General features: G+C 31.4%; 1 protein-coding gene across 3 annotated transcripts; it reads right to left on the bottom strand.

Moving 5' to 3' along the window:
- Window positions 1-3162: 3162 nt before the first annotated feature.
- On the bottom strand, window positions 3163-11316 carry LOC145788765 (uncharacterized). Of its 3 annotated transcripts, XM_082886486.1 has the most exons (7): window positions 10624-10866; window positions 10144-10410; window positions 7723-7880; window positions 6837-6867; window positions 4426-4491; window positions 3626-3705; window positions 3163-3432 (listed from the first exon to the last, which is right to left on the bottom strand). In XM_082886486.1, the coding sequence occupies exons 1-5, from the start codon at window positions 10772-10774 to the stop codon at window positions 4484-4486; spliced, it is 615 nt and encodes a 204-aa protein (XP_082742612.1). In that variant the 5' UTR covers window positions 10775-10866; the 3' UTR covers window positions 3163-3432; window positions 3626-3705; window positions 4426-4483. The 3 variants fall into 3 exon arrangements, with proteins under 3 accessions (XP_082742612.1, XP_082742613.1, XP_082742611.1); XM_082886487.1 differs by lacking the exons at window positions 3626-3705; window positions 10624-10866 and adding an exon at window positions 11009-11316; XM_082886485.1 differs by lacking the exon at window positions 3626-3705.
- Window positions 11317-15728: the final 4412 nt, after the last annotated feature.

The raw sequence follows: 15728 nt of genomic DNA, 5'->3' as shown, positions 1-15728 counted from the left end.
TTTTTTTTGGTACCAAAACGACGTCGTTTTGTCTAGACATCATCTCAGCCATTGATTTCGTTAATGGGACACGTGTCGCTCCATGATGGATCACTCTAGAGGATCACTTCACAGGATCACTCTAGAGGATCCGGACGCATAGAGCCTAAGTTAGAAGGCATAAGAGAGAATGGGAGTAGAAGCGTAGGCAATGGGCCCAAAAACAATTAACACCCAAATAGCTCAATGTGACACACATTATAAAGAATCGTCTCTTCCCTCATACAAGCCTTATTTGGTGGTCCATTTTTAATGCGCAAAGCTTGACTTGTTGGCATGCCTACTTAGAGCGTTGTGCCATTTTTTTTTTTTTTTTTTGGGTGTATTTAGGGCTGAGCAAGGAATCCGTGAAATTCGTAATCCGATCCAGTTCAGTCCAATTTAGTAAGTTTGGATTGGTTTTTTGAATCCGTGGTTTGGTTCCGGATTGAAAAATTAAAAATCTGTAGTTCACAGATTGGTTCTGGATTGAACCTTTCTGGATTGGAACCAATCCGGGCCGTATACAAATAGCCTATATTTTTATTATACACCCTCATGCATAGTATCTTCTCTTATTCATAAAAAACTCAAATCTAAACCTAAACTCGCATAGTATATTCTTTTATTACTTTTGTTTGCTAGTTTTTAGTGTTAATTTGTAATTGTCTAAATACTTATGGTCGAACCAGTTTTCTTATGGTTGTTTAAATTCTAGAACAACATGTTGCTATTATAAAAAGACATGTTGTTATTGTGAAACTAATATGGTGTTATTTTATATTTTTATGAAATTAAAGTAATATATATATTTTTTGTTATTTAATTATGTAAATCCGTGGTCCTAAACCGATCCAATCCGTATTTAAATGGATTGGTTCGAATTGGTTCCACGATTTAAACGAATTGGATTGGTTCCAATTTTTCAGGGACCGTAGATAACGGATTGGTCCTGATTTTACCCCAATCCGATCCAATCCGCACCATGCTCACCCCTAGGTGTATTTGTTCAAACTTTCACAAAACCTAAAACTTGCCAAGGATAAATTTAAGTAATGTATTAAAATTATTTGTAATAATCTTGTAAGGATAGTTTAAGTAACTGGTAAATCCAAATTACAATTGATTTTACAATAATGTTGATCATTGCAAAATTATAACAAATATATTATTGTAGATAATCTTATTTCTTGAATAGGAGCTTACTAAAACAATTTAAAAAAGCAAAAAGCCTAAAATTCAAGCCCCTCGTGTTCCTTTTGAAAACTTTATAAGAAAAATATAGCCCTTGAAAGTACGGGTGTAAATTTGGCTCACCACTCGCAGTCCGACTCGAGCCTGAGCCCAGTCCGAGACATTAGGCCTAGGCCGAGGCTGTCTGTTTCAAAGCCCAGTCCAATTCAAGGCCCGTTCAAGGCCTACTCAAAGCCCAACACGAGACCCGGCTCGCCCGAGGCCTAGTGCCATTTTTGGTAAATAAAATAAAATTGTGGTGAAAAAAATAAAAATTAAAAATAAAAAAATAGTCAGGCCCAAGGCCTAGCCCTCCAGCCCGCCCAAGGTCTGAGTACCCCCTGAGTCTGAGCCTGATTTTTTGGCCCGCGGGCTAGCCTGCCGACCAAAATTTTGGTGGGAGCCCACACGATCCAACAGTTAGTCAGGTCAAGTCAAATTTACATTACTACTTGAAAGTTTTTCAAATTTGGTGTGCCTAAAACTTTTTGCCCAATAATTTTTTAACCTTGGTAGGTTTCACACTTTCATTATTGGATATTATTAGACATCATGCCTCAAGAGGTAGAGTACTAAGAGCATTAATATCAAATTAGTTAAAAAAAATTTTATATTTAACTTGAAAGTTACTTTTTTATTTTAGTTTTATATATTTTTAAATACATTCTTTAACAAACGCTCTATTATTTTTCTATAGTATTTAAATATTATTTTATTCATTTTAATTTGAAAATATTTTTTATAAACTCTGCATAATTAATTTCAAAATATAAAAAGTAATACTTTTTTAATTTTTGGCTAATATGAACTACTAGTTACATTTATTGAGTCAAAACCATCAAAATTAAAATGACTAATTTAATTAATAACTAGTTTGATAAAAGGTAAAACTTAATGATTTATTCACTAATTTGATGGAAATACTCTAAGAACCGTCTAAGGATTGACTTTTTAATATTTTAATTAAAATACAAGGTGAAAAAATAATTTACTAGAAAAATTTTTTGTAACTTTTTTATAAAAAGACATGCAAAATATAGAATGAACGAAGATATTTTTGATATATGAACAATTTTTTTTTTTTTTACTTTTTTACTAAAATAACAACTTATCTTCAAAATAGTTATTATCACATGAGAGTTTTTTTTATTTTTCGGGATTGGTATCATTTGTGTTACCTCAAATGTAAAAGAAAATAAAAATAAAAATAGAGATTAGTTACAGATTAAATGATAAATGAGATGTTTTATTATCAAAAGTCTCACTTTTACATAGTGTAACCACTACAAGAATTAACACTTTTAGCAACAAAAAAATTGGTCGCTAAAAGTCAATTTTTGGTCGGCAAAAGTTATCCGCGACCAATTTTTTTGGTCGCTACTTTAGTCGCCAATTGAGGGTCGGCAAAAGTAATTCGCGACCAAAATTGTGGTTGGTCGGCAAAAGTTGAATTTCGCGACTAAATTTTTGGTCGCTAAATATTTAATTACCGCGACTAATTTATTTCGTCGCCAAAACACTTTGGTCGCGAAAAGTGATATTTTCCCGATCAAAAAGTTTGGTCGCCAATTATCACATTCAACGACCAAAAATTTTGGTCGCCAATCGTGACATTCCGCGACCAAAAAATTTTGGTCGCCAATCGTGACATTCCGCGACCAAAAAAGGTTTTGGTCGCCATTTGTTAATTTTCGCGACCAAAACTTTTGGTCGACAAAAGTGAGTTTCCACGACCAAGAGCTGTTTTGGTCGGCAATAGATGTATTTTTTGCGACCAAAACTCTTGATCGGCAATTGTTATTTTTTGCAAAAAAAAATAATTTATTTGGCGCGACTACTAAATTGATCGCCAAAGTAAGAAAACAATACACCTGTAATTCCTAATAATTCATTCAATCCATAATAAACCTATAATTTTAAAGCATCATTCAAATTAACTGAATCATTAACATTCGACACAATACATAATTCATTAACATTCGCCACAATACAACTATTCTAAATTTTCATTCACAAGTCACGTCCATCTAGCATAACAAATTGAAACAATACATAATTCAGATTTACAGCATCATGAAAATTGCTTAATCCACTAAGTTGCCTTGATAGCCAATCAAAAAGATCCTTGCGCCCTTCCGTGCCAAGCTTCGCATCCATCAAAGCAGTAGTGATGTAAGGCACCTGATAAAGAAACAGAATTGGAAAATTTATCAGAGACGCATGATAAATATATAAAATTAATTAATGCATAAACGAAATAGAGAAATTGGAACCCAACCATTTTGTCATAGAGAAATTGAATATCATATTTATATATTAAGATGGATCAGCCATTAAGAGAGAAAACAACAGCAAATTTTTGGATTGGCCGTACCAACTGAATTATTCAAGTTGCGCTACCCAACAATAGAAGGGATCAGCATAAACTGAGGACATATTTGATTAACTGGCATACTGCAAATAATAAATAAATAAATAAATTCAATGCCCAAAAATAAAAAGCAACTCCAATGAAACTACTAGGTTCATTTGCTTCAATTTGAATTTGATCAATATAATGTCCACAAATTAATTTCTAAAAAAAAAGACACAACGACAACAACAACAACAACAATAGCAAGAGATCAAACAGGGTTGAGCAATTAGAGAATTAACAATTGAATAAGCCAAGAGGGGTTTTCAATAACAATCGAACAATAATAGGCTCCATTTGTTTCCAATTAAATAAAATAAAATAAAAATATTGAAAAAGCATCTAAAATCCAGCTTAAAAAAAAAATAGAGACTATTTGAGTTTTTAAACCTGAAAACCCAAAAAGAACCAAACCCCCTGTTTTAGAAGTGCATTGTTTAAGCACATTATTTTAAGCTAAATAAGCCGCAAATTTTTTTTTTTTTTTTAACAAACAGAGCGTATCTAAGTCTAACCCAAATGAATAACAAATTGTCCTGAAAAACCAAACTAAATCGAGCTATTGTGATTAATAGTAATCATTGACATAAAACACTATCTAACCCAGATGGGACAATGAAGGATCAATTCAAACATCAAAGGCGAAGAAAGTGCAGGACCAAAACCTCTTGCACTGTAAAACTAAGATAATGACTCTTAATATAAAGTTATCCTAGGAGAGCAATCTAAGAGGTAGTGAAAAGCTTTAGTTGAAGCCTTACCAGGAGACCAGACAACATGAATCAGACTTCATTGGCAACTTCAATTAAATTCCAAGTGCTAAAGACCTGTAGGGAAAAGCTGGTTAGAAGGATCACTGCCATTTGAGTACGAACAAGTCACCCAATTGCATGCGCTAAGAAAATGGTAAATCAGTGATGATCATCCTTGTGCCAACTGTCTCTGCATGTGGGTCAGCAAGTTGGGACAGAAACATACAATTGTGTAAAATCTATTTTTCAACATGTCATTTGGGAATATTCACACCCCTCAACAAAATCATAAAAGCTCTCGAGTATGACTTGGTGTGATATTTCATCTAGCCCCACCATTTCCCAGATCAAGCCTACTCAAATCAATGGAAATTCAAGGCCAAAAATATGAGAAATATAAGAAAGCAAAAATAAATTGGATAAGAATAGTTCCTTTGTTAACTATTGCTTCTAATTTACAAAGGCAAAAGAAAAAAAATAATAACAAAAAGAAAAGAACTAATCCATGCTGCTATAACCAGCGTCCACAAAATAAAGTTCAAGCTAATGCGAAAGCCTAGAGTCATGGACATGTGTAGAAGCTACATTATGAAACTGTGTTGATGCCACATTATGAAACATGGTTGGCACTACATTATGCAAATGTGCTGGCACAAGATCATGTAACATACTATGAACGTATTCCTTACTATATGCATTGGATGAGTTTCAGTCTCGGCTCCAAGAACTGCAAAAGGAAAAGATAATTTATTTCATATTGTTCGATTAACATCAATTTGACTAACTTTCATACCCACTGAGTCAATGAATTTTGGTTGATTATTTGATCTGGTGGCAGAGTAAGAGGTTGCACAAGGTCCTTGAATTTGTATCAAATACCTGCTGTTTAAATATTGACTTGTTTTTTGTTGTCAAGGCTGAGGTGGCAGTTGAAAGGCTTGATCAACTAAAAGCTAGCAGGATGAAGGAAATTGCTTTAAAGAGGCAAACTGAGGTTGAGGAGATTTTTGGATAAGGTTGAGAAATGGATAAGGTTGAGGAGACTCTCAGCAGGAGGAGACTCTCAGCAGGAAAGAAATATTGGATAAGGTTGAGAAATGGATGTTTTGAGGACATAAGATAGTCCATGGAAATCATATAAAAAAAGAAAGTAAAGCATAGTACTCGAATTGAAAACAATAACTACATGAATACATTGCAATTGAAACAAAAGCTTGTTGACTGGTGAAGGGCAAAAAAGAAGCTAGCACAACACATGTTGAATGGAAGAGAAAAGACTTCCTAGGAGAATCTTCGTTTTAATATACATTCACAATGGATAGTGGAAAAGTATTCAAATGGGCCATACATCTATATATACCAATTTGATAGTGTAAAGAAGTTCCATTTCTTTTATGAGATGCCATAGATATTGAGCCAACTTTGAATAACATGTAAAATGTGTGACAGGATGACAACATGCACACTATCTAATACCTTTGATTCTCAATGGCATACATGCAAAATATGTGTGGTAGCAATGTAGGAGAGATGTGTTATCTAGTGTACATTTTGTTTTTTAAGTAATAAAAGCTTTCCAATAAATATAAATAAATGAAAGGTGCAGTCTAATTAAACCCCAAAAACTGCTTGAAGCATATGTGATTCATTTAAAAGGTGCTCTCTCTTAACAAAAACAGAAAGAAAAAAAAAATAGGAAAAAAAAAATAAAATTCAAAGAAGACAATGTGCAGTGTAGTTAACCTTGGATCCCAGATTTGAATGCCCTCAGGTAAGGGGTCCAATATTTAATATAATAGCTAGTGATAGTACTTCTCCTACAACATCAGGCCTACCTTGAGCGTCCTTCCCATCCAATCGAATAGTCTAAATGACCTTCCAAATGTTTTCTCTTTTTTTTTTGAAGTCTTTAGTCAAGTTGCACACGCACATCACATAAATGAAAAGTTGTGGCCATTGTGATTTCACAGGCATCATCAAACACACGCCTCTCTCTCTCTCTCTCTCTCTCTCTCTCTCTCTCTCTCTCTCTCTCTATCTATATATATATATATATATATATCTTTGTGTGAGAGTGGAAATTTTTGGGTAAAGTAGACCAACAAGGTTCCACTTGATGTTTGCAAAGTCAAGTCAATTAACTGTTTTAATAAATCCTAGGCCATTCAAGAGCAGGCCTAATTTCCCATTGAAGTGCAATACATCCATAAGGATTATTTAAGCCACTGGAATAACGAAACATTTTCGGCTCATTTTTCAATGTTCATTACTAAAATGCAACATATTGCTAAATAGAATTTGAGTATCATCTAAACTTTCACAGACACTTTTAAATTAGATTCATAGACTCAACTCGACTCGACTCAATGAAGCATCAGACTTGACATAAGATTTAACAAATAAGAATGAAGAAGGCATACCAAGTTGTTTCAGAATGTCAGTGAACGTAGCCTGCAAAACATAGGAAGAAAAGAAGAAAACGCTGGTTATCCCTGGTGCAATCTGGAATGAAAAAAAAAAAAAAAATCTAACTAACTAATTTTCTAACCATAACAACAAACAGGAACAAGAAATAAACATGAAAATAGTTGCTATTCTTCATAAAGAAAATGCTCGTTTCAATTTGCTCTTTTATGCCTTCATGCTAAAAACAAGAAGTATAGCAAAAAGCTCAGCATGAGTTTAATTACAAGCAAATTCTAGTAGTGCAACTTGTCCCTCAGTAATTGCATAAGAACATTGGTATGATATTGACAACATTTTTAGATTTCTTTAGAAAAGACTCCATGTCATAATTTTGCTATTATGCCATTTTTTATGGCAAAGAGGCTGCTGTATATGAGCTCACCATTAGGTGCAAGGGGGTATATCTAGAAGATATATGGTAGTTCAGCCATAAAAACAAACAACAAATGTGGAGGTAGCTTATTTGGTTGCTTTTAAGAAATTCTTTCACTATAATTAGAAAAAGATGAAATTCTTGCCGTGTTGAAGTCAACAATTATAAAGAGATCAAAGTATACTAATCCTTCCCTTCATTTTCTCTCTTTTTTATTCTCCACTCTCTTATTTAGCAATGGAATATTGTTAATATTATTTAAGGTTATCCCTTACTTCACTAGGAACACAGCTATCATGTACAGCTTTGCCTTTTGGCAGCGTTTTAGGGAAAAAATGCCGCTAAAACTTTTATTTTTAGTTGCAGTCAATAACCGCTACAATAGCCTATCTATAGCAGCCTTTTTCAGGCCGATACAATAAAAAACGATGCTAAATCTTGATTTTCTTGTAGTGTGTTGCACTTACCTCTTGTAACTCTGAGACCACAAAGAAGACAGAGCCAGTGTTAACCGTGTCATAAAGTCGAATTCGAACCAATTCTCGGCTACATGGTTTAGGCGAGTTCACAGATGGAGGGCCATGATCAACTCCCCTAGGAATAGAAAGTGTATTCTCCCAGTACCCTACATTCAAGATATTGATCAAATACCACAATTTCATCTTCTACTTCTGACAATGGTGGAGAAAGGTAAGCAGCACTAAAGTGGAGAGGGGTAGGAAAACATTATAACTGGGAGTGGGAACTGGGGGTGCAGGGGGAGATATCTAGTAGCTCTGCCCCAGCTTCTGACCCCAACTAGAGATACTTAAAGCAGATCCAGCTCTTCTTGGTACTAGATTGACTTTAATAACTAACCTTTTCCAAAAAGATTGCATCAGAACCATTGCAAAAGCTTTTAGAATTCCTTCACTAAATCTTGAACACATGAATAAACCTTTATTCCTTCACTAAATCCAATTTTATAATGTAACAAGGCTATAGAATTCAACTTTACGGCTTCTCAGTGAAACATATCATTAGGTAGTTTGTCTAATTTCTTTCTATAGACTTCAACTCATTTTATTCCAATCCTTTCTATGAAACAAACACAACCTAAGTGTTGTCTAATTTCTTAGGTTTGAATCGCATGATAAATCATGATGCATTAACTTATACAGACCTTGATAACCAAGATTGTGAGATACTCAAAAGTTTAGGTAGTTTTATAAGATTAAGCATTTAAAATTTTAAAAATAGGTTAGAGAGATGGGGTTTTGCATCCACACTAAGTCATTGATTATGCAAAGAAGGTAACCGTTATAAATTTAATCTCTCTCTCTCTCTCTCTCTCTCTCTCTCTCTCTCTCTTTTATTTTTCTTTATTTTTCTTTTGGTTTTGATCAGCAACAAATAGTAGTTAAAAGTAAACATGGTCACTTCTGTGTAAAAGTAGAAAGCATTTTCTGTTTAAAAACCAATGCTTCACTCTCTGAACCTCATCAGACATTGTTTTATCTTCAAGATTCTTCATTGAAACTTCAACATCATAAGCCAACCTCAAGCATGCCAAAAGATTAAGTCAAAATAAAATCATAAAATCACATGTACCACAACTTACAAATAATCTTAAAATTCTATATACTCCCAAGTCCTATATATAAAATTAATTATCTAAATCTAGGATAACAAAATCCTTTCCATCTAATTCCATATGACTTTTCTAAGAGAATGATCCCATCAAATATTCTAATCCTAATGAGTACGCCTTGTACACAAATGATTCATGGCACATGCTTTGATTTTAGCAGAAAAGAATATAAACTATCATGAAAGAATAAAACATATTTAGCACAAAAATCTTTAAAAACCAAATTATGAGAAAGCACCCCAAAAATCTTTGGAATTAAGCAGGTTTGTAAGAGCATGGGAACTATAATGATATCCCTCTCCATGCAATTAATAAACTACACCCATTTGTCAGAATAGTAAGCCCATCTTCATGTAGGCCACATAACCTAATTGATCCATGGTCACCTGTTTCAATTAATTACATGTTACCATTGTCCCATTAAGAATCATTGTTAAGTTCATCAACATATATCATAGAATAGAACTGATAGCCAAAGGTGAAAAGATAGTACCATCAATCTTCTATAAGGGCAAATCAAATTTAGTTGTCACATCTAGTTGCTAGGTCTCTATACACACAAAACTCTAGCTTCGATGATAGACAGAACAGAAGTATGTTAAAATATAAGCTTTCTGTATTGGTGTTGGTTCTTTAAACCCAAGACTATATATTGCTTTCATAAGCAGGGGAAGTAGCCTCAGTTCATTCCAAGCGTAATATTCAGCTTCATCAACTGAATCTCCTTCAATATCCTCCTTGGGATCATTGACTTCTGTCACAATTTAATTTTGTTAAAAAAAAAAACACTCGTTCAAACAGAATCCAAAATACAAACTATCTAACAAATTTAATCACTTTATGAAGTAGTCTGCACTATCTCATAAACTTAACTTTAAGATTGACCCATAAATTGATAAGTGGCAGACTCATAACAAGTACATTTGTAGTGAATCAGAACCAAAATATTACCAAATCATTTATATATGAAAAAAGAGATCAAAACTTGTCAACCTTAAATGCATTCCCAACCCAAAGATCAATAAATTACCATTAATATGTAGAGAGACAAAAATATACCAAATTATGATTTATCTAGCACAGAAATGGATAAATACTAAAGCATTGACATGTTCAGAACAAAATCTATAAGAAACCTTAACCTCAATCTAATCAAACAAAATTTTATACTAATCCACAAATTTACTAAAAAATAAATAAGCAGAATTACAATTTTGACTCAAATTATTAAAAATTGAAGAGAATTCAAAACACTAACCAGCAGTTGGTTCTTCATTTTCCTCAGAATTCTTTGCATCCTTGTTCTTCTTTTTCTTCTTCTTCTTTTTCTTCTTTCTCTTCACTTTATTATCCTTCTCTTCACTTACAGCTTCAACCTCACCACCAAGCTCATCCTCCACTTCACTATGCTTCCTTTTTTTCTCATTTTTATTTTCTTTAGTCCTTTGTTTCTTGTTTTCTCTCTCAGGTTTAGGAATTTCCAAACCATACTCAGATTCATCAATCTCTTCAAGCGATAGAAAACCTACATTCACAACCAAAAAATATGTATATATCATCATCTCTTAAAATTTCCAACATCAACCCCTGTTTGGTTGCCAAGAAAATGCAGGAAACTAAAAGAACTCAACTGTTTAGAATTCTGAAGCATGTGCACAAAAACTAACAGAAACCCATAACGAAAAACAGCATGAAAACCCAAAATTTTCGTTTAATTGAAATTGAAAACTAATTGAACCTCCCTCGAGTTCGCTAGAGCCAATAGAGATAGAGAAAGGGTCGTCATTTTCGGAGAGAGAAGAGTTCCATGGAAGCGAATCGAAGCGGTCGAGCTGTTCAAAGCCTTGTCTGGGTCGCTTTGCCTTGTTTGGTTTCTTCTTTGAAGCCATGACCAGAGCTCAGAGCTTACAAACACGGTCGAACGGCGACCCTTTTAGGGCTGTACGAGTGTTTTGGTGCGCAGTGTTTTGGATACTCGTGAAAATTAATAACATTACCAAATTTTTTGTTAAACTAGAGTTCCTTAAGGTTCACTAATTTTACAGAATTTTCGAATTGCTCAATCAAAACCTTGATTTTTAGTGAAAATCCCCAAATCAAAACCCTAGTTTGAATCTACAAACCTGGTTGAAGGGTGGAAGTGTTCTTTGCGTGCGTAAGTCTCTTCCGTCTCCTTTCGGCCATCTTCTCTCTCCGTCGTTACTTCTCTTTCTTTGTTCTTTTCTTCTGGTTCAGAGCTCTGTCTGTGTGTATTTTCTTTGTTCATCTTCTCCTTCTCACTCATTGTTATGCCGGTTGGGGTTTGGGATTGGGATTTGGGGTCTAAAGAAGAGAGAGAGTGAGGGTTTTGAAGAGTTTTTGCAAAAGAAAGAGAGGAGGGTTTGGGATTTGGTGTCCGATGCAAAGAGAGGGTAGGGGTTTGAAGAGCTTTAGCAGAGACCTGAGAGAGAGAGGAGATGGTACGATGGAGAGAAATTTTTTTTACTCGCAAAAAATTTTCATTTCCCCCTCCATGTTTCAAATTTCCCTCCCAAATTTTTGGCAACCAAAAGACAATATTAGTCGCAAAAAAGCTACCTTCGCCGACAAATTTTTTTAGTCGCAAAATCTCAATCAACAGCGACTAAAATATTAGTCGCTAAAAATATAATTTGGCGACTAATTTTTTTTGGTTGCTGAAAATAAGTTTTTGGCGACCAAATTTTTGGTCGCCAAAAAATATGTGACCTTTCGCGACCAAATGTGTAGTTGGTCGGCAAAAACATACCACTTTCTACGACCAACTTATTTTTTGGTCGCTAAAATATAACCTTCTACGACCAATAATATTTGGTCGCCAAAATTAATGATCATTCGCGACTACTTAATATTTGGTAGCCAAATATCATTTTTTTGCGACCAAAATTTTTTTGGTCGCCAAAAATAGTCGCCAAATGTGTAAATTCTTGTAGTGAACTTTTCTTATCGGCTGCTCCGTAAGCAAGTGTAGAAATAGTAAATGAAATTTACGAAACCATGATGTTAAGAGTAAATTTGAAACTAAAAAAACACTGTTTAAAAACAAAGAAAACAAAAAAACAAAAAAACAAAAAAAAATTACAGAATAAATGAGTTCTTGAGATGTGGGTGGTCACATAAAATGCTTTACAAAGACGTGTAAGTTCAATGTATTGCTCCATGAGTTTTTTGTATAACTCATTATATTTAGAAAATAATATGACTCAACATATTAAGGAAATTTGGGGGACTTACGTGTCCAATAGGTCCTATAATAAATAATGACATTTTTCATCCTATACTATTAAAAGACGTCACTAATTATTAATTTTCAGTGATAGATTAAAAATTATTATAAAAAATGTCACTAATTATAAGTTTTAGCGACAGTTTAAAAAAATCGTTACAAAAAGTCATTAATTTTTAACTTTTAATGACAATTTTAAAAATTCATCACAGAAAAACGTCACTAATTGTAAGTTTTAGCAACAATTTATAAAAATTGTGATAAAAAATCACTAATTGTCAACTTTTAGCTACATATGTAAAAAAATCGTTCAAAAAATTATTTTTATCAACGATTGTACTAAGATCTATTTTCAATAGAATTTTATGGGAATTAAATTCAATTATTATGACATATTGGTAGTTTATCCAGGGAATTTCTAATGAGAAAAGCCTTATAAAACTCAAAATTCTCATATTATTTTTATAGAATTCTTATTTTTTAAATAATTAAAAAAAATATGCTATTTACTAACTTTTATTGAATCATAAAAAAAAAAATCTTATTATGCCTTTATTTACACATTTCAAAAGGAAAGTTAATTAATCCATTTATAACTTTAAATTTAGAAATTTGAAAAGGAAAGTTAACTAATCAGTTTTAAAACTTAAAGAAATTTTTTTTCTAACTTTTATTGAATCATTTAAAAAAAAATTATTATGCCTTAATTTACATATTTCAAAAAGAAAGTTAATTAATCCACTTAAAATTTTAAATTTGAAAACTTGAAAAAGATCAGTTTTAAAATTTAGATTTTTGTGCCACTAAAATGTATGAATCAATTTATATTTTCCATAGATTTTTTCTCTTGATGTTTAATTTTTTAAATAATTAAAAAACCTTTTATTGACTAATTTTTGTTCCTTATAATGTGATTGATGATCTATTTTAAAAACTTACTTCTCCCATCAAATATTATATAGGTTTTTTTTCTTAGATAACATATATCAATACAATAAAGGATCCAAAACTCATTTCAAACATTGATGATGTGTTTTGTTCATGATTTTCAGAAAAAATGAGAAGATATGTAAAATTAGATAAAATGTAATTATATTTCATTCATATCTCACCTATATTTTGCCTTTTGCTTTCCAAACTCCTACCTAAATCCATGAATCAAACATAGCATAAAGTTTGGTACATATTTTCCGTACTTAAAATTTTGAATTAATATTACATTTTAAAATTGTATATTACAAACTCTTATTACAAACTCTTATCACACACATTTTTTTTATTGATTGATAAAAAGCACCATAATTATTAAGATTATTTTTTTAACTGATATTGAGTTATTAAAATATAATATATTATAGGCTTAAACCATGAATTGTTGAAAGACAATTGACTCTAACTAGATTTTTTAGGCTAATTTTTAATATTTAGTTCAATATTGGAACTCCCAAACTAACTCATACCGGTCACGAACCGATAAAAACAATTTTTAATGATTAGATGAAGGTCACATTGACATAAATATTGAGTCGAGTAGTTTCTAGGTCATTTTTAATATTTAGTCTAACACCACAAGGCAATTCTAATCCATTTTCACGTAAAAGTTATAAAATAAAGCTATATGCACCAATTGATATATCAATTAGGTTATGTTTGTTTTGCAAATTAGGGGATGGAATTGGAGTAATAATGAGGTGAGTCCCACTATAGCTTATTTGGTAGCTTCCTTATTGAAGAGGATTGCTACTCCACCTGGAGTATCACTACACCCCAACTGGATTCGGTTTTCCTCAAATAAGTTGGGAATAAAAAAATAGTGAGGGGATTTAGTTGCACCATTTTTTTTTAAAAACCCAAGTGTAGCCTGTTATTTGTAAAATTTTTTATATTACGTTTGTTTTAGATTTTTTTTAACATAGAAATATTTTATTTTTATTTTATATAAAAATAATTTAACAATCGCATCACTAATCATCTCTCCCATTATCATCAAAACAAACACATTTTTACTTAATCCACTCAGTAACAATCCTTACATTAACAATCTCATCACTGACCATCCCCTTACTAACAATTTCATCCAACCTAATCCGCCAAACAAATGTGGCTTTAATGTAATAACAGATGATGTGACATAGTTTTATTAGTTTTGAATCTTTTGTAATTTATATACTGGGTGGGGTCCATAGTTTTGAAACGGTAATGTTATAGCATGGGTTAATACACTAATTGATATATTAATTAGTGTATAGCACCATTGAAGGTTATGACATATCACAATTTACAATTTTGACTAAATAAATTTTTAAGTTTTACAAAATAAGCAAAAATTAGTATATTACCAAATGTAATTTACTAATATCATATGGTAAATTAAAATTATAAAAATTATAAAGGGAAATATATTTATATTTTATCTTAAATATAACTTTTGTAATTTATTCTTTAATTTTTACCAATTAAATTATGATATGTAATTTTTTATTAAGAGCTTAGAACACATAATTAATGACATCAAAATAAAAATATTCCTTTTTTTTTTTTTATCGGCAAATGTTAGTTGTTAGTTGTTAGGTTAGCACCTATGGGAGAAAATCTCTCCACTCTTGACAAAGCACTAAGTGCTTGCACACCCTTAATTCAACCCTCCCAAGGAAAATTGAACTCATGACATCCTTGAGACTAAGCCCTAAGAAAGACATGTTAGCCAACTAGGCTAGCCTAGTTGGTTAATAAAAATATTCTCTTATGTGTAATTTTGATAAAAATGAATAAAATTTAATTGATTATAAATTATTTTTACTACATATTTTAAATAAATTATATATTATTTTAATTTAAAAATTAATTTTTGATTATTTATTTATATTCGTGCTATATATTAAGAAAAATGAGATTTTTAATAAGAATGCCTTTGTGAAATTCAAAATCTTCATACTATTTTTCTAGAACTTTTATTATCTCTTAGCTAGCTTTTATTAAATCATTTTTAAAAATAGTAATTAATCCAAGGGCTCAAAACCTCCATACTCCTTTTCTAAAATTTTTATTTTTGAAATAATTACAAAAAATTCTATTAGCTAGCTTTTATTAAATCATTTAAAAATATAGTAATTAATCCATTTATATCACTTGATTTATGACTTTCAAATGAAAAGTATATCAATTCATTTCAAAATTCAAGTTCGAAATGAATAAGAGATTTTCAAAATATTTTAGATATAAAAGATCAATTTGACTCTAATTCAAATTTACATCTTACCCAAAGATATTTTACAAAAATGAAACTTATATATTTCAAAACCCAACTTCCATAATAAAATGAAATTGGACAAAAAGATTGGAGAAGAGAAGGAATCCTGCAGATGAATTAAATAGGTGATTTGACCAATTATGCAAGATTTTTGGCATCTTATATAAAAAAAAAAAACATGTTTGAAATCTCATATTGAGTTTTTGTACTCTCTTTTTTCTTTTGCATATATATATATATATATATATATATATATTTTTTTTTAGTTTTAGTTTCTTTGGTGTATTTAACTTTTTTTATTGTTTCATAATCAACGTTTGTTGAAATTATAATAATGTAGTAGATGAGA

This window comes from Camellia sinensis, chromosome 9 (assembly GCF_055761805.1).
Source record: "Camellia sinensis isolate YWXY chromosome 9, ASM5576180v1, whole genome shotgun sequence".
Classification (NCBI taxonomy): domain Eukaryota; kingdom Viridiplantae; phylum Streptophyta; class Magnoliopsida; order Ericales; family Theaceae; genus Camellia; species Camellia sinensis.
Note: the sequence above shows the minus strand (reverse complement) of the source record. Positions and strands in the feature narration are given on the sequence as shown.

Coding starts and splice junctions, on each gene's coding strand:
- LOC145788765 (XM_082886486.1), bottom strand. CDS start 10,774: ATGGCTTCAAAGAAGAAACCAAACAAGGCAAAGCGACCCAGACAAGGC. Junction 10,411..10,623: donor CTCTAGCGAACTCGAGGGAG/GTTCAATTAGTT, acceptor TTGTGAATGTAG/GTTTTCTATCGCTTGAAGAG. Junction 6,868..7,722: donor TGGTCTCAGAGTTACAAGAG/GTAAGTGCAACA, acceptor TATGTTTTGCAG/GCTACGTTCACTGACATTCT.